This window comes from Vipera berus (assembly GCF_964194415.1).
Source record: "Vipera berus genome assembly, chromosome: 4".
Lineage (NCBI taxonomy): Eukaryota > Metazoa > Chordata > Lepidosauria > Squamata > Viperidae > Vipera > Vipera berus.
This window is the reverse complement of record NC_138206.1, coordinates 39,487,117-39,506,914: the sequence shown is the minus strand read 5'-3', so window position 1 is coordinate 39,506,914 and position 19,798 is coordinate 39,487,117. Positions and strand designations below refer to the sequence as shown.

Here is a 19,798-nt window from a genome sequence, read left to right as displayed (position 1 = left end):
AGAGAAAGACTGCTAAAATGCTGATCTCCAGGGCGAAAAAACTTTATTCAATTTTAAGTTTTTGTCAACAACTGCTAATGTTATCAAAGTGTGAGTTAGCATCTGGAAACACTCATCCTTATAGTCCTTTGGATGTTAACAATTTGGCCATTGAGCGTGTCATAGGACTGTCCGCTCCCTGCCCTCCCGTAATTGGCCATATTAATCCTGATTCGGCTGCGCTGGCCGACATCTGCTTCAATTTTGCTGCATTGCCTGCCCCTGCCTACCCTGCTCGCTGGTCACATCCGTCCTGCAATCCATTGCCGCTGGATTGCTCCCCCCACTGTTCTGTCTGGATGTGCTGTCAGCATACAATGTGGTTATTCTGGTTGGTTATCTTTTCTCTATGTATATCACGTTGGCTGCACTGATCTGCTGTCTCTTTCTTGACCTTGTAATGGCTCCTGTCCATCCCTCACAGCTCCTCGCCACGCCGGTGTATCTGTTGGTATATGACCAGGGTCTTTCACCTTCCTGTTTACCCAGGAAAGGGGTGGTCAATGGTTTACCCATCCTGGCCCCCTACATGATTGTTCGTATTGTCTCAGCACCCGGTAATAGCTCCACATGCCGATTGATGGAATGTTGGTTAGACAGCCAGGCCTCCTTCAGCAGGCGGCCGCCCTTTGTTGGATCTTGGGTGATGACCTCAGCTCCTGCAAAGTTGAACATGTGGCCATTTTCAATCATGTGTGCCCAAACCTGAGACCGTTGTTAATTTCACCTGACGCCTAGATCATGTTCATGGACCCTTGTCCAAAGGCATTTTGTGGTTTCTCTGACATAATTGCACGAACAATCGTTACAATTAATTTGGTAAACCACTGATGACATTTCACCTTCGGACAAGAGTATTTGTGGCCTTGCGATAAAGACCAGTGGAAAGAGTGCCATTAGGCTCACAACTAATTATTACGTCCACAAATACTGACAGGATTTTACACAATGATAGCAATCATTCTATTACATACAAAATCAGCTGCATCCAGACACTGTTTAACAGGATTAACACCCACTGCAGCATGACAGCAGCAAAGTCTGAAAAACAAGCATGCCTTTATCAAGTATGCATGCAACATGGATTTTCAGTGAATTTCATCTGATGCTGCTGCCAAGACCAAGAACCATGACCAGTTGGTGACAGATCAATAACTGGTGCCTGGCAGTCAATGGAGTATCTGAGGCAGCTGTATAGATACTTGTGACCTATGACATCAAAGTAGCACATAAACCCAGCCAGACCCTACAGACAAGAATAATGCACCCCAACAAACCCTTGTCTGAAGGTGAAATGTAGTTTACCAAACAATTGTAACGATTTTTCATGCAATTATGCCAGAGAAACCACAAAATGCCTTCGGATAAGGGTCCATGAACATGAGTTAGCATTCAGGGCTATAAGGACGAGTGTCTCCAGATGCTAACTTACACTTTGATAACGTCAGCAGTTGTTGATGAAAGCTTAGTATTGAATAAAGTTTTTTTGTCCTGGAGATCAGTCTTTTAGCAGTCTTTATATATATGTATGTATGTATGTATGTATGAATGTATGTACGTATATATGTATATATGTATATGTTTTCTGAGGTTTTCGCGGGTGTTTGTATGTAGATCTTTGGTCATTCGGGTTTTTCCCCCACGTAGAATTGGAGGTATCAGGGCTCCAATTCTACGTGGGAAAAAACCCGAATGACCAAAGATCTACATATATGTATATATATATATATATATATATATATATATATATATATATATATATATATATATATATATATATATATATATATATATATATATATATATATATATATATATATATATATATATATATATATATATATATATATATATATACATGTATATATGCATGTATGTATATGTTTATTATACATGTATACATACTCAAATACAATAAGTACACACACATGCATACATAATGATCAGGTACCAAGGCAAATAGTTTTACAACCAATAGTACAATAATGCAACACAATGGTCCTATTTATACATTAGTCTGCCTTAGGCATATCTACTTTTTTAATACTTGGAAAAACCTTTTTCGCTGAAGTTGTTTTGACTGTATATTTTTTTTAAAAAAATCTATTGTATTGTTACAATCAGTTCTAACACTGATAAATGTTTAAAATTTGACAATGCCTACATGACAATGCCTACATGAAGTATTTCATGGAGTGCTGAAAAAATTGGGGATGGAAAAGGCAAAGGGAAATTAATCATTAAAATAGTTTATCTTTTGCAAATTCAACTGTTATGTATTTATTTAATGAAATGCCATCAATATTTACAGATTTCTTCTCTTCCTCAAAACAACAGCATAGAACTTTGAAAAACTGTTAATTTAATTATTTATTAACCATGCCCCTATATTTATTAAATCAATCATGTAGAGTCAAGACTGACATCCTATTGCTTCAAAGGTTGGATCCTAGAGATCATTGAAAACCTCAAGCATAGATGTAAAGTTCTAATACAGAGAGAAGCATACCATCAGTCCCATAATTTCTCTTAGGAACATGATTAGATTTTTCTAAAGGTAGGGTGGGGAAGCTTTATGTCAAATATGCTTTAAGGACCTACAGTGCCATCAGACCAATGAAAACATTAGACTATCATTGATCTAATTTAGCTAGAGACAGGAAGGCCTGGAGGAACATTGTCCATAGGGTCGCGATGGGTTGGACACAACTAACTTCGCAACTAACAACAACAACAAAAGCTTATTTCCTTTCATTTATTCAATGAAAAGGAAATTAATTTCATTTAATAAGAAAAAAAAGAAAAGTACAGGTAGTCCTCAACTTACAACAATTGAATCCAAAATTTTTGTTCCTAAGTGAGACATTTGTTAAGTGATCTTTGCCCCATTTTACAACTTTCTTGCCACCGTTGTTGAGTGAATCATTGCAATTATTAAGGTAGTAACATGGCTGTTAGATGAATCTGGCTTCCCCATTGACTTTGTTTGTCAAGTGATCACATGAGCCCAGAATACTGTCATAAACAGAAGTCAGTTGCCAAGCATCTGAATTTTTTTCACAGTGGTCATAAGTGTGAAGAGTGATCATAAGTCACTTTTTTCAGTGCCGTTGTAATTTTGACTGGTCACTCAATGAACTGTTGTAAGTGGAGGGCTACCTGTATACAATTAATAGACCAATCACTTCCAACCTGCTAGCCAGTTTCTTTAGAATTTAAGCCTCAGTCAATCTGATACTAAATTTCTTCCATACATGGACATATATTTGCTTGATGAAGTAAGCTCCTTTCAGGTGTTATGCTATCCAGAACACTTACTATTGATACAACTCTTATTGTGATATAATTAGCTTCAATGCATTCAATGAAATCTGCCTGAAAGTAAACTTTGTTGCATAGTGGTGATTTTATTTAAGCCAATCTCAGCAAGGTCAATAGAGAGCTTTCCCTCAATATTTGTGTAGATGAAAGCTCAGGTTATGATAGCAATATGGTTTACTAACTCAAAGTATGAAATTAAAAGAAATTGGGGTTATCTATACTGTATAATACATGATTAAAAAGGAATACTTTTTAGCAATAAGTAAAAGTACTAGTTAAATATGAGGAGGGTAAGCTTCCAAATCAAACAGCAGTTCCCTGAAGGCCAACAATTGCTTACTCACAGTCGAGCAGTTTTGGAGTTCCAGCAATCTTTCATAGTCAGAGGACAGAAGTGCTTGCTGTGATAGATTGTATGGTTGATGCTTGAATTACCAAGCCTTCACCTCAAAGGACTTGAAGAACAGTTTCTATTTGTCTGCAACTTCATCTTCCAGCAATTGGATTAAACTTCAGCCCCATTAAATGATATCACATTAAGCCCTACTCTCACAATATTATTCAGTGAAATCAGCTTTTCTGCAGCATATGCATTTGCAGAATTAACATTTGATAAACAAAAGTTTGTATTATGGTCCTGACTCATAGGGTAGTTAACATGGCTCAATGGTGAACACCTTTGGAGGAACCAATACCATTGAATACTTATCTGGATAGCAGTGAGTCACCTGAACTTCTCTTGTCACGAGTATGCTAGATTTGTAATGCCTGAATGGTTCTTCTGAATGCAACAGCGTCAGCAGAAGAACAATATCATGAAAACTGGACCATGAAAAATGGTCATTGCTTATATAAAAACAACCACACAATTCATTTTACTGTACATAGCTATTAGTGAAACAATATTGGTTGAAGATAAAGGGAAGTGGTAACCATTTTCCTCTAGTAGCCTAAGATGAAGCCTAGCAATAAAATATCTAAAGTGCTTTGGAATCTTAGGAGAAAGCTCTATAGATCTGATAGTTAAAATTAGCCATATGAGGTCTTTTACAATGAGGAATGAATTTGTTTAAGACAATTTAATCAAGATATCAATATATTTTTATATGATGCTATGGCATATTGCTTGCAGTTTAAGGGTGTCATTTTATTTTAATTGTTGATAAATCTATAGAGTAAGAAAATGCTAAGACAAGTTTTGAAGACAACATAGATGGCTGCAGATCTTAGCATTCAAAAAATCTGCTTGCTAGTAATTTTACAGTTACATTTCTGTATTATTTCTGAAAATGCTTTTTGTTGTGCTTCTTAGCAATGAGACAAAGAAAGAAGTTAAGACAAGTCAACTACTAATGAAATTCTGACATCTGGAATGAAATCTTATATTTTTACTTACAGTATGTACTTATGTAAATGCAGTCAAAATTAATTCTGATTAGATAGTTTTATGCTGAGTATGTTGGTAAGCATAAATATGAAGGAACTAAATCTGAAGTTGGAAAAACACATCACCTAGGGCATACACAGGTCTGTATGTACTATGTGTGTATATATGTGTGCATATATCTCTTGCATCTAGTATGAAGACAGATGGTATACAAATTTAGCTTAACTAAAAGATGTCATCCTCAAAACCCTAAAATGGAAAGACACTCAACATAATAGAATTTCTTCATCTCTCTCTCTGTCTCCCTCTCCCTGTCTCTCCATTTTTATCATACTATCATTTTCAATTGCACATAAAATATAAATTCTATCATTTCATTATTTCTTCTCACTATATATAAACACAAATGAAACACATACACCCATAGGTGTAGTAGAGGAATTGCCTGAAAAGCTTATGAGATGTCATGCATTTAAAGCAAGGACTCTGCAGACCAGGCAATGGCTAGTGAATATTTGTGCCTCTGTGTAATTAAGCTAAGCATAACAACATGGGAATCATACATGGATAGTAAAATACAGATAAATTGAATCAGTGTTTTTTTGTTTGGAACACAAGGATTCAAAGGTGGCACTAGTCACTACACTTTGTAAACTAGATTTTCAGTGTGAAGATTGAATTAATTTATAAGGGCCATCTATTTCTAGTAAAATGAACATTTGATGCCAAAAATGTATTAAACTCTTCCATAGTATGAAAGTCTGATCTTTTGTCCAGAATAATTTTGGCTATTAAACTATAAAATCTATAAATAATTCTTTCAATTAAAAAAAAATAAACTGTCTTCAGCTTTAATTGCAGGAGTAGAGATTGATATTTCCTTTTATATCAGCTGTTTGTCTGCTTAAGCACTCTCATTCATAGCCAAGTGAAAAGGTTTTACTATCACATGGCTGCATATTATTTTGAACATTAGACACATATATGAATGTACACATATTTAATTTCCTGCAGGAATATAATTTTGCACTTGAACAAATCAATAATAGTTCGTTTGTTGACATTCTGTGGTTTTCCTGTCAGCATAAGTGTCCACAGATCATTAAGTAGTAACAAGATTAGTTACCATGATATTCCCCAAAGAAGAAAATCAGGGTCAAGAATGAGTCCAAGGACACTACTTATTAAAATGATTATGCAGGTAAAGCAAAAGATAAGCTTTTGATTTGCCTAGATCTCCCAAGTGCTGTTCTATTGTACTCAGCCAGCAGAGATGATCCTTTAAGCTTTCATCTGAACAGATTTGGAGACCCAGAGGTGTTTTAGATAGACTATTGGATCATAAAACATGATCTCTATGCCTTAATTTCTCTTGGCAGGTGTAATGTGAACACAAAGAAGAAAGAAAACCTTGCATTTTTATACAGTGTTATTTAAATAGTACCCTATGTATTTATATTATTATTTTCAAATCATTACATCTGTGACAGCTTTGCTATAGAAAGCTAAGGCCAAAATTATTGGATTTTATACATGCATACTCTGGCTCAGGGGCTTTAGAGCTTCAGACTCTAGGAAGGCCTCAGGAGCCCTATAAATGTTTCTGCATGTTTCTACATAGACAGCAATATACATTCCTTAATAAAACCATACAATTATCTCAAACAAAACAGAACAACAGAGTTGGAAGGGACCTTGGAGGTATTCTACTCCAACCCTCTGCTCAAGCAGGAGACCTTATACCTTTTCAGACACATGGTTGGCCAATTTCTTCTTAAAAACCTCAAGTGATGGAGAACCCGCAACTTCTGGAGGCAGGCCATTTTGACACAAAAGTCAAAATAAACTTAATGAAACAATTAAATGAAAAATAGTTTTCCTTGATTTCATGATTAAGGGGAAAAAATGAGTATAGGAACTGTCATTCAGGTTACATTCAGATTACTCTACTTAAAGCACATTTCCCCCTTATTTTAAGTTTTAAAACTCTATTCCTTCATCGATGACAACTAGGTACAAAAAGGAACACATACTTTGATCCAGAAGTGTAAGCTCAAAGTCTATATTCTTGCTCTGCTTACCAGGGCTTATCTGAGAAAACCAAGAATATTTAGGTAAGCTAAAATGGAGAGGGCATTCCTTTCAAAGCTTCATTGAGTTTAATCAGTGACATAGCATCATTGGTTTGGCCTGGGCCTGAGGAAGCTTTGAATTAATGCAGAAACTTAACTTCCTTTCTACCATGTATGAGAATGTTTTCCCCTCCATCTGTCACTTAAGTGGGACAAATCAATTGACACTGCCAGATGAGACACAGCGACCATTCCATTAACCCATGAAAGAAACAAATGATCTTTTCATGCCTATGGGAATTGTCTTGCCCAGCAGCTACTTTGCAGACTTACAGAACTTGCTTTTTTTTGCACATTAAATAATATTCTTTACCAGTCCAGGCATTAGCCCTCCCACTCCCAACAACCCCCTCTCCCTTTCTTCTTCCCTCTCTTTTACCTTGGTTGCTGGAAACACGACTGCAGCCTCCCAGGCAGACCAGCAGCAGCACCAAACGAAAGAACATGTTAAATTTCCGAAGGCAGCCCCTCATTTCACTGCTATCCATGGCTGGGACCTCAGACCTTTCTCCTGGTCCCACACCGGGACTGAGTGTGTCAGGTTTTGCCTGTCCAGTGTGGAAGCCCTGAGAGAAGGAAGAATCAGGTTCACAGCTGTTGCCAAAGCTGAAGAAATAGCATTGGGGGGGTGGGGGTGGGGGGTGGAGTGGAGTGGAAAGAATTAGAGCTTCCTTCCCCTCTAAAACAGTAACTGGAGGGCAAAGGACATCGTTGAGCCAGTAAGACTTGAAAGGCAAACAGCTTAGCCGGAAAACTTTCCTCGTTCGGATGCAATGTGTGTATGTGTGTGCATCCGTGTGTGTTTGTGTGTATGTGTGAGTGCGTGTGTGTGTGTGGGGGGGGGAAGAAGGGTACTCAGACTGGTCTCGCCCACCTGGCTGCCTTCTTCCGTTTTGCTTCCTTTTCAGCTTCTCAGCAGCAGCAGCAGCAATCGTTTCACTGACGACCCCCCGAACGACCGCAGCCACCGCTTGGGGAGCAACCTCTCCACCCCTTTGGGTGATTGCCCATCCCGCACTTGACCATAAGGGACAGCGCCGGGACAAGGAATAATTTCCGCCCCGAGCAGGGAAGGGTTTTGTTGTTGTTTTTTCCGCCCACCAAAGCTGCGCCAGTCGTTGACTAGAAAGGTGCTGAAACGCTGGACAGCTCCCCGCTTCTCCTGAGCCGTCAAGAAAACTTGCCAAGCAGGCTTTCCCAGCCCCCGCGACGGACTCCCTCTTGGCTGGGACGGAGGCTCCTTGACGCCAACCACTCGCAAATCAGACTCAGTTGGCCTTGCTTTCCTTCCTCCCGCCTACTGACATCTCCGTTTTTTTTTTCCATCGGCTTTTGCTTGGGACTGAACGAGTCCTTCCTCCCCACCTTTCCTTTTCTGGTGGACTGAGCGTGCCAGCGTATTTCAAGCCAAGCAGCCCTTCGGAGGCACTCCAGAGAAGCAGGATCAATATGCTACCTGGCGTCCGAAGCGGCAGGAAGGCTGCTGAGGTTTTCTGAGCCGGCAAACCCTTTGGAAGCAGCAGCCACTGTTTGCTGCAGAAAATCCCTGATTCGCGTTTCTCTTTTCTTCCCTGCCAAAAGAAGGGTGGGAGGAGATATTACATTTGCACTGGATCCTTAAAGGTTTGGGGAGGGGTGGAGGGAAAGAAGCAAGAGAAGCAAGGCAGGAAAGAGGTCGGAGGTTTTTTTTTCCCCCCACCTGCTCAGCTGCTCTTTTGAGAAGAGGTGAAAGACTGGTGGGTAGCTATCGGAGAGCAGGAGGCAGAAGAAAGAAGCTAGTCCAGTTTGGAAGCTGTGAGCAGCCTGCAGGTCAAATGCAGCCTGTTCAGCACTAGAGGGGGTTAGTTGACAAGATAAAAATAAATAAATAAAATAATAAATAAATAAAATCGCTCTGTTCAGCTTTTGGAAGGCAGCAGCAGCAGCTAAACTTTAAAATTGCATTAGACACAAGGACGCTGGTAATCCTTAGGGCATGGTGGCAATTTGCTATCTTTAGCTTTTTCATCCTTCTTGAGGACAAACAACTTCCTGGGCTGTAGAATAATGTTTCCCCAAGTCTGTTGGGAAGTTGCAGGCTAAGGTCATGTACAAAATGATGAGTTTCAGAGTTGGGTCAGGGAATCAGGATATTGTCTTCAGTGGACTAGACTTATACATTTTTGTTACATGTCCAGCAGAGGAAGAAATAATAAAAGACTGATAGATGAGAATGACTGTTGGTTATTATAGGAGCTAGGCAGAAGGTGAATAAAACAGAAACAAACAAACCAAAACATGTTTTCATGTACTCAGCAGTGTTAGCACTTGAGAAAGTACCTTGGACAACGGAAAAGATACCAAGAAGGACCTCTTAGTTTACAACAGCAACAGCTTACTTGGTAATGTGTGAGAGAAGTTGCCCAAGAAGACATCACTCTAGGTCTGAACTCAATCTACAGAAAGAAAGAGACTGCTGTGTAAAAGCAGTAGTAAATATATTTAAGTGATTGCACTAGTTGATTCTGGGCTTACAGGAAGATGAGACAAAGGGCCTTAGGAAGGACTCGAGATGGTGAGTCAGGATGGTGTGGGAGAATTTTAAAAAGTATGAAGAGTGGAAGGAGAAAAAAGGCCAAGGCTCACAACCTGAGGAGGAGAATCTAGGTGTAGAAAGTTAGAAATGAATAAACAAGGGCAAAGGGGTTTCACATACAAACTGGTAACCAAATAAGATATTGTTATCAATGGTAGTAAAGTTGGGAAATGAACAAAGAATCAAGAGCTCTTCCACCTGTATCATAGGTGAAGAGGGGGCAAATAATATAACAAGAAAGGCATCGTTAACAGATTTAACATAGTATTTTGAAATTAGAGGGCTAAGAGGAGAGACCAAGGAAGATCCCTTGGTGATATATGAGACTGTCCTGTAGGCACACAGAGGAGATAAAAATATAGCACTAGTACTTAGCATAAGATAGTAATTTGAAATAAGATATGAAAATGTATTTATTTAGTTATTTAAAACATTCACTTTGATTAGGGTGGGCCCCTAATCAAAGTATGTAATACATTTAGAAAATGTATTTAGATTTGATATAAGGGCTATTGGGAAGGGCATCAATTTGAAGAAATAAATCAGTTTGAATTTATTTAAATATGAGGGAAATAAAATTATAATTGTTTCTTTTAGACTAAATGCAAGCCAAAGAACCTCAAAAATTCCATTGTATGGGTCATTATTTAGCTTGATGTGTGAATTGGTATATTTGTCTTTGGGCCTGAGTTCTGGGTCTCATGACTAGATAGCAGTGCTGAAGCTTCACAAATACCTCTTTTAACTGATAAATCTAGATGCAAAGAATAGAAAAACAAAATAATAAAATAAATTTATCTCATTCATTTTATATTTTATAATTTACATAATTATAACTGAGCTAATATATAGATACCACATCAGATGCCATCTTGTACATATCAAAATGTTTACTTTCAGGCATAAAGATATTCACTCTGCCTTTACAAAATTATTTAGCAAAGATTAAAATCTTTCCTTTTTACTCTATCAATCTTTGTTATAATTTAGAGTTGATAGAATACATTCGGATAACAAACTAAATGATTTTTTTTAAAAAGATACTCTTTCTGATTGCAGGTGAAATTAAATTGCAGACACTATGAAGTTTTTAAAACCCTGTAGAAGAGCTTTATAGAAATATAGAATAGTGAAGAAGTTTAGAAATCAGTAGTGTAATAAGACTGTCTAATAGAGTGATACACGTTTGAGCTATAATCTAGAAATCTTCAGTCTAAATTACAGTTCAGAATGAACTCTGTTCAATATGAGTAATGCAAACATGAAACACTTTGAATATTTAGGAGGAATGCATGCAGTAGAATACGATGAATACCTGAACTTGTGAAATAAAAATTGGTATGGCTTTATCCAGCACTGGATGGCAAATGTTCTTTACTGTACAGTCAAGCAGATTATGATTATGTCTGTAGACTTTTCACAACAAGTTATTCTTTTCAATCAATGTTGAAGGACAACATGACAAGTAAATTGAAATTGAAATTCAAACTGACTAGAGTTAGAGAAAAGTGATGATTAAATTCCAACGTAAAAGTCATACAGATAATGATTAATCTACTAATAATCAATTCTAACAATGCAGTTTATGTGCATTGAATTTATTTTTAAATGTGTTCTTTTACAAAAGAATATTTTAAAGTAGGTCATTTGGCATAATAAAATAGTTAATAAAAGGAGCATACATATTGCAAAAGCATTTAATATCAAAATTTTAATTTCCTGATACCTTGTTTTATACTTTGCTGTAGATTCAGTATATTATGCATATTCCATATGTTATGATGACATATATGGACATATGTAAAAAGCTATTTTGTTTTATATGCTGTCTCTGTTTATCGTGACTCTTTAGCACCATAGATAATATTTATTTCAATAAATTCCAGAGCTTGAATAAAAGTTTCTGATAACTCCTTTCATTATTCTCATATGTGCATAGTTAAAATATTTTATAACAATCTATTTTTACTGTATAGTCCAGTATATTTCTGAAATAAGGTGAATGGAGAACATAATTTTTTCCTTATTTTAATTAGTGTCACAAAAGTGTCAGTTCCTTCAGCCTCTCCCTATACCACATCTCTTATGCTTATTTTCCTAATTCAAACCTCTACTTTTAAAATGATTACTTTAAAAAGTATATAATAGAAACTGAATGTGATGAGACAGATTTAAATTCACACATTTTCTTGTCATGAAATGGTTCTTTTTTTCTTAGCTTATGGCTCGGATCTTTTACAACTAAAATGAAACTAAATCTTAAGTAGTTCTTCCACTGCATAATAACTTGGCTATTCATGTCTTGCATAAGAATCTATAAAAGCTTTTTTTCACAAATGGAAACATGAGAATTGTTACATGGTTTTCCATCGGACTTAAAATCTTTATTGCGTGCTTAAGAAACAGCAAAATACTTTTTTTTGTATCCAACTTTTACTGCTAAAATTTGTGCAAAGAAGTGGAATTATTTCATTTTACTACTTATCTCCTGTGAGAAATACATGCATGCACTAACACACATTAACTGAAATTTCAAATGGTATTCAAGGATTAATAACCTTTTAAAGATTAACAGTCTGTTTAGAATAATGTTTATAATATAAATAGGCACCTGCAATGCAATATACTATCATAACTCATCTGTTCAAATATTTCTGCAATTCATCTTCACAAAAGTCAAAATTGAGCACCTGCACTGTATGATGATGATGACAACAGTCAGCCTATATGACATTTCAAAAATGATAAAGCAGAAAAAAGCTTATTTTTTAATTATGAGGTTAGTAAATTTATAAAAGTATACAAGGTAGATACTACATAACAATTCTGTATAAGTTCACTTGGCAGTAAATCTCTCATAGTCAATATTGCTAAGCACATTGTGCTTTAGATTGTAAGCCGCCCTGAGTCTTCGGAGAAGGGCGGGATATAAATGGGATAATATATATATATATATCATTCTTCTTGCTTTGGATCTATTTTAATAAAGCAAAAACTTTGAATAAGATTTAAAAATATTAATCTGAAATATTAAGTTCTGTCTCATGTTCTTAAAATAAGTCTAGTTATGCAAAAATAGTCTAGTTATGGTTTTGAGATTGGAAAAAAGGAGGTATAGATTCAAAGCTACATTGGATATGGAAATCTAATGGGTCACTATCTACTTCTCATACAACCATATTCCCCCCCCCCCAAATTGTTATTACATTGAAATAAGGGTTTAATATATTTCCTTTAAATTCCTGGAAGAAATCAAGACCATAGATCAAATGAAATAAATTAATACATAATATGAACCATGTATTATATGGTGCGGTTCTATGCAAATTTAATTTTGAGAAGACTTATTTAATTCAATAAATATTATGTCTGAAGAAGCATTCAAGAACTATATGACCGCTAAATCATATCAGAAATCTGAACTCATTGTAAATTTGGGACTACTTGAAACCATTGTTATATATTCTATTTCAATTTCATGGCACTGTTATTTTAAGAAATAATGAGGAAGCATCATAGCTTATGTGATTTATGTTGCTTTTGCAATAGAAGCTTTTGGGTAGAGGTTTATTGACATGAGCTACAATGGAATCTGCTGAGAGATTTTAATCTTCCTAATTGTTTTTCTCCCCTTCTTTTTCCATGCAAGTATCTCAGAGGTGAAAATGAGAAAGCACTGAGACTGTAAGATTAGAACAAAAAGCAAATAATGTGAATGGTATATTGAATACATGAAGGCATTGATGTTTGCCCTTATTGAAGTAAAGCAAACATAGAATGCATGTACAGAAACTGACATTGTATTCAAAGAATGATTGTCCCTTTTGTTGTTCTAGATCACCTTAACAACTTCAAAATGTCTGGACTTCAGCTCATATTATAATGATAATCATGAATAGTATGAATGAATGCATGTTTAAGGGGCCCTTGGGGTTCTTTGAGTTTGCTTGTTTTCTTGCAGTTGTTTCATTATCCAGTGCTAACACTGATGATGTTACCTAGTTTGGCTAATGAAACGTCTGCAAGAAAACAATCAACTTCAGAGAGGACCAAGGAACCTTCATTTCAATCCGGAACTGCAAGCATTTTCCCTTTATTAATTTAGAACCATTTAAGATCTACAGGGAGAAATTCAGCTGATACACAACATGTACATAAGATACATTGGCTGCTATCCAATTGCAGCCAATAGAAAGTAAGTTAAATAGCTTTGAAAAGTATTCCAAATATTCACTCATTTTAACAGAATATTGTGACTCTAAAGATCTTGAAACATCTATTATGTCTTCCATTACTTTAAATGGAAGTATTTCTCAGACACATTAGCTATTCCTTCTCAAAAAAGATGGTTTATTTCCCATTTTTGTAGTATTTTTGGCACAGGGGGTGACCAGAATTGTAAATTACATTTGACATGTATGATAAATTACATTTTCCATTTATTATCGAGGGCAATAGAAGAAGGGGACGACAGAGAATGAGGTGGCTGGATGGAGTCACTGAAGCAGTAGGCGTGAGCTTAAATGGACTCCAGAAGATGGTAGAGGACAGAAAGGCCTGGAGGAATGTTGTCCATAGGGTCGCGATGGGTCAGACACGACTTCGCAGCCAACAACAACAACAACAACAACATTATTATCAGATAATTATAGATATCTATACAATATCTCTTTTTAGAAGCAAGCTATTACAGTTCATTGCACCCAGTATTTTCAGATTATTCTCAAGCAAGGAGGCACAGAAGTATACTTTTTGTCAAGACTTTAGGCAGAAATAAAACAACAAATTATGTAATTAATAAATTGTAGGAGTGCCGCGTAACAGAGTGAGTGCCTGTTACTCGTCCCAGCTTCTGCCAACCTAGCAGTTCGAAAGCACGTAAAAATGCAAGTAGAAAAATAGGGACCACTACGGTGGGAAGGTAACAGCGTTCCGTGCGCCTTTGGCGTGTAGTCATGTCAGCCACATGACCACGGAGACGTCCTCGGACAAGCGCTGGCTCTTCGGCTTTGAAACGGAGATGAGCACCGGCCCCTAGAGTCGGAAACGACTAGCACACATGTGCGGGGGAACCTTTACCTTTACTTTTTAGGTTATTTGATCCTTTTTTATCTCTATGATTTATAGGTCTGTTTTGAATGAACAAATAAACATGGATCATACCAACATAGCATATACACACCAACATAGCATACACACACCAACAGAGGTACTAAATGGTTATAAAGGCAGAGAATTTAATATTTTTAAACATTTTTATTAGTACACAAGAAAATACTACCACAAAGTTGCAATTAAACTCATATTTTATTTTTTATTTTAAAAAACTATGATTACAATTTTGAACTAATTACACATGTATTTAATAAAAAAATACAGCTAGAAATGTAACATAAAGTAGTGGCCAAAAATTGTATTTTTGAGGTTTGATGACTAATAACACCATTTTTTTTGGAGCAGTACCATAAACGTATATATCAATGGAAAGATAATTTCATCAAGAATGTAATGCAACAAAGTTTGTTCAATTATCTGTACTGTATTTAATGAAAAGTTATAGCCAAATAACCAGAAAAAGGAAGCACAACTTGCTTAGGTTGATATCAGGTAGCTTTTCTTCATCTGATTGTAGCCAATGAGCATGAGTATTTAGAGAGCCAATCAGGTGTCAACTTGTTTTGTCAATGAGCCAATCAAATCACAGTAGGATTCAGATATTGATGTCATGTATTGAAGCTGAGAGAAAGACATTTGTCAGTGTGTTATGTGATTGCTATCAAGTTGTTTGGGTTTTTTTTCCCCTTTCATTTAGTGTGCTTGTAAAACGTAATAAAATTAAAGTAATGGTGCAAAGAGTTGACTAGTTTCCCAGAAAGTGATGTATTATTAACTGAATGTATTATTAATGATGTATTATTAACTGAAGAAGGCTACAGTTATAAAGAAATTAGAAGAAAAATTGGTGGAAACTTAACCAAAGGTGGCATTTCTACTGTACACTTTTCCCAAAAGGTTTCCACAATTTTGGCCAGTACTGTATGTAAACTGACTAAAATAATGGAAAAAAATTACATTATTGCAGACTACTTTTCCTATAATAATTGGCATTTTTTTTGTTTATTTGTGTATCAAGCAAACATTAAGTCAATTGCGGTTTATATCACATTGCAAGGAGGAAATAAGGTTGCCCCGTTACATATAAGAAAGCAACCACAAAGAAAGGAAAATTATTGCATATAACAAGTAATAAAGTTCAATTAATAGCTCTTTTTGACATCCAATTGTACCATTGACTCCAAGACAAATAATAATCTGCGTCTCCTCATCCCCTTAACATCATAGTGAGCCAATCTGATTCTGCACAGTTCATTATTTTCTGAATTACTATTTGGTTGGGTGGGCTAACATCCATCTTCCAATATTGGGCCCATGCCAATCTTGCAGCAGTAGTTATATGTAACAACAGGTACCATGCAGTTCTGTTTATATTTCGTGGTCTTATCCCCAATAAAAATACCTCAGGACACAAATGTATATGGCATCCCAACATCTCACATAGCCATTTCTGAATATTCTTCCAGAAATTTATAGCCTCTCGACAGGTCCACCATTGGTGGAAATATGTGCCTTCTTTGACACCACATTTCCAACAAATTGGGGATGTTCCTGGAAACATTTTGGTGAGCCTGGCCGGCGGTAAATGCCAACGATATGCCATTTTATATATATTTTCTTTGTATGCTATTGACTGTGTTAAATTAATGTTCTTAACCCAAATTTTGCTCCACCTCTCAATATCTATTGAGCAACCTAAATCTCTCACCCAGGCATGGATCAAGGCCTTCGCACCCTCCTCAGCTACTTCCATAACCATAAAAAATTTATAACACTTAGATAAGATCTTATCATCCACTCCTGACAAAATCCTATCCAGGATATGGAGCTCTCGACAAATTCCAGGCCTCTGAATAATTGACAATTACAGTATTAACCATGCTTTCTAAACATGGTTCTCACAAATTAAGTTAAATCAACCTTTCACTTTCCAGATATATTGTGGGTTTCTACACTTACATTGAAACCTTTGGATATAAAGTACATGTGAATAGCAAGGCAAAGAGAACCATTATTCACCTCAACACTTCAGTAAATCTGGTTTATGTATTTATACTTTGCTAACTGCTCTCTGAATTAATTATAATTCTCCACTTCTTATCCAATAATTTCTTATAAAATTCTTCTTCCTGCTACTCACTGTCATTATCTGTCGTGTCTTTTTAAAAATATAATACTTAACATGGTAGACTAATACACAGAAATACAACCTCTATTGCTTATATCAAATTTCAAATGTAGCTCAAAGCTGGATCATCTGATTCAAAAGTTCCAGGTTAATTTCCAAGTAGATGTGAAACCCACTGTAAAGGTATTGTCAAACACGTCAACAGTACTGTGATAGACAGATCAATTATCTGACTTGATAGGAAGCAATTTCCTATGCTCCCAGTAGATCATCACATAGCGCAATGCAACAACATCTTACAGTCATTTTTTTTCAGGGCACTGCAAAAGATTAGGATAGTTACTGTTCTGATAAACCCAAGTAAATAAATTGTGATTCATTTGAGGATCCTCTTATCACAAAGATTAGTGCTTCTATTACTTGCAGAGATTGTCAGTGTTGGCCACAGATCAGAGAGTTACTAGTTGGGTCTTGCTTACAAATTGTTTTGTCTGTATTTAAACTGGTGGCCTCTAAGTCTAATCCATGCCATGTTGGAGGGCATTTGAACAATGTGTGGAAGGATTTAGTAGAATTTGCTGAATGCATGGCTGATTCCATTCAAAGGCATTTAGAATGGATTTGTGTTATATAGACCAGTTCAAAAATTAGAGAAAAGGGACTTGAACTTCTATCTAGCTTTGATTTTCCATCCAGAAGGTTTTGCTAGGCTTAATGGCATTTGCTTTGCAATTATTCTGATGTATGTATAATATGTGAAACAGGGCCACCAATAAATGGAGCCATCACTGACTGTATTCACCAACTGAACTTGATCAGAATATATCGGTGTTTGCTTACTGATCAGAAACTTTCACTGAATTTAGTGCACGTATTCTCTTGTAACTGTATTATCAAATTACAACCTCAAATATAGCTTTGTTAAGCTTTCCTTTAAATATTATATTATATTATACTAATTACTCTATGTTGTTGTTGTTAGTTGCGAAGTCGTGTCCGACCCATCGCGACCCTATGGACAACGTTCCTCCAGGCCTTCCTGTCTTCTACCATCTTCTGGAGTCCATTTAAGCTCACGCCTACTGCTTCAGTCACTCCATCCAGCCACCTCATTCTCTGTCGTCCCCTTCTTCTATTGCCCTCAATCTTTCCCAGCATTAGGCTCTTCTCCAGTGAGTCCTTCCTTCTCATTAGATGGCCAAAGTATTTGAGTTTTAGCTTCAGGATCTGGCCTTCTAAAGAGCAGTCAGGGTTGATCTCCTCTAGGACTGACCGGTTTGATCGCCTTGCAGTCCAAGGGACTCGCAGGAGTCTTCTCCAGCACCACAGTTCAAAGGCTTCAATTCTTAATTCTTAATTACTCTATATTGTCTTACAAATTGTGCCTTTTATTAGATAATACATCATTATTTTCAATTTGTTAACATTTTTATTCTTAAGTTTAATTGATCAATAAAATCTTTAGTAATGATATAATATATTTACACATTATGCACAACTCCTAAAGATTTGTTTCAATGTACTTTCCTTGATACTTTCACTTAAATAATTAATCAATTTAAAGAATGGATGTAACCTTAATATATTGCTTATCTGAAAATAGCTTTTGCCGTTTGAGTCCAACAAGAATGAATATAAGAACATAGCAATAATAGGAGCAATTCCTACTTAACCATTTCAATCAGCTAAGAAAAGTGAGGGGTTTCATGAGTATTTACTTTTTCAACTAGTATTTACATATGTACTATGAATATTAGGAATATTAGGTTAGTAGACATGAGTTCATACTAATTAGACTTGACCCTGGTGTTTTGCATGTATATTGTTAATGTATACATAAAAAAATGCTACATCTTTATTAGGGAATAGTAATGTGCATAGAATGAAAAATAAATTACTACCAAAAATTAATTTCAAAAGACCTTTGGTGTTCAGTGTTGTGTCAGAACAAAATTCAAGACATTTTGAGTATTCCAGAAATAAGTCATATTTTATATATAGCTGCTCTATTGTATTTCATGTCAAACCAGTAAGAAGAAATAAATGAAGGGCCATCCTGGGGATAATTAACTTACAGAAAAATTGGACAGGGTGATTATTCACATTTTTGTTTACATATTTTAAAATTTCCATAAGATTAGAATTGAAGCAAAGCTTTGGTTTTTTTCTTAGAAAAGGCTGCTTCTTTGACACTGTTAAACAGCCCTTAGCCAACAAATACGCATTCACACAGCACAAGATTGCTAAATTATCTCAACTGCACTTACTATCAGATAAAACAAAGTACCACACCCCTTTCTAGGAAGAATAAGTAGAGGTAGCCAATTGAATCCTACTCTTCGCTGTGGACTCTTACATTACAAAATATATCACATCAGCAAGCACACATACAGTACTACCCAAGGCTCTACAATCAGCAAGCTAATCACAGTCTGAAGAGCCCAAAGGACAAAAGGAGCAATCACTCACAATTGGAGTAGAATCAGCAAAATTAAGCAACAAAGGAACAGGAAAGAAGAACATGCACTCACTTCAATGCTAACCAATATTCTTCATTCTTGACATTTTTAAATTCACTCTGGAAATTTAAATAAAAAAGCACAAAAATACATACATATTAAAGGCACTGAATACATGCATATTAAAGCTTCTGGACAAATTCAGCATTAACAATATTTGTTTGTGAAGTATTGTCTGCTTGCAAAGTAAAGCAAAGTCTAGTGCAGTACAGGTGAAACTCGAAAAATTAGATTATCGTGCAAAAGTTCATTTATTTCAGTAACGCAACTTAAAAAGGGAAACTAATATATGAGATAGACTCATTACATGCAAAGCAAGATAGTTCAAGCTGTGATTTGTCATAATTGTGATGATTATGGCGTACAGCTCATGAAAACCCCAAATCCACAATCTCAGAAAATTAGAATATTGTGAAAAGGTGCAATATTCTAGGCTCAAAGGGTCCCACTCTAATCAGCTAATTAAGCCATAACACCTGCAAAGGGTTCCTGAGCCTTTAAATGGTCTCTCCGTCTGGTTCAGTAGGAATCACAATCATGGGGAAGACTGCTGACCTGACAGTTGTGCAGAAAACCATCATT

General features: G+C 36.0%; 1 protein-coding gene across 1 annotated transcript in view; it reads right to left on the bottom strand.

The window, feature by feature from the left end:
- EPHA6 (EPH receptor A6) overlaps window positions 1-7,367 on the bottom strand; it is a gene marked incomplete at both ends in the record, with an annotated part of 480,657 nt that extends 473,290 nt beyond the window's left edge. Inside the window, one exon of the mRNA XM_081326348.1 lies at window positions 7,259-7,367. Within this exon, the coding sequence (XP_081182474.1) occupies window positions 7,259-7,367 (109 nt within the window). The remainder of the gene's footprint in view (window positions 1-7,258) is intronic.
- Between the last annotated feature and the right edge of the window lie 12,431 nt (window positions 7,368-19,798).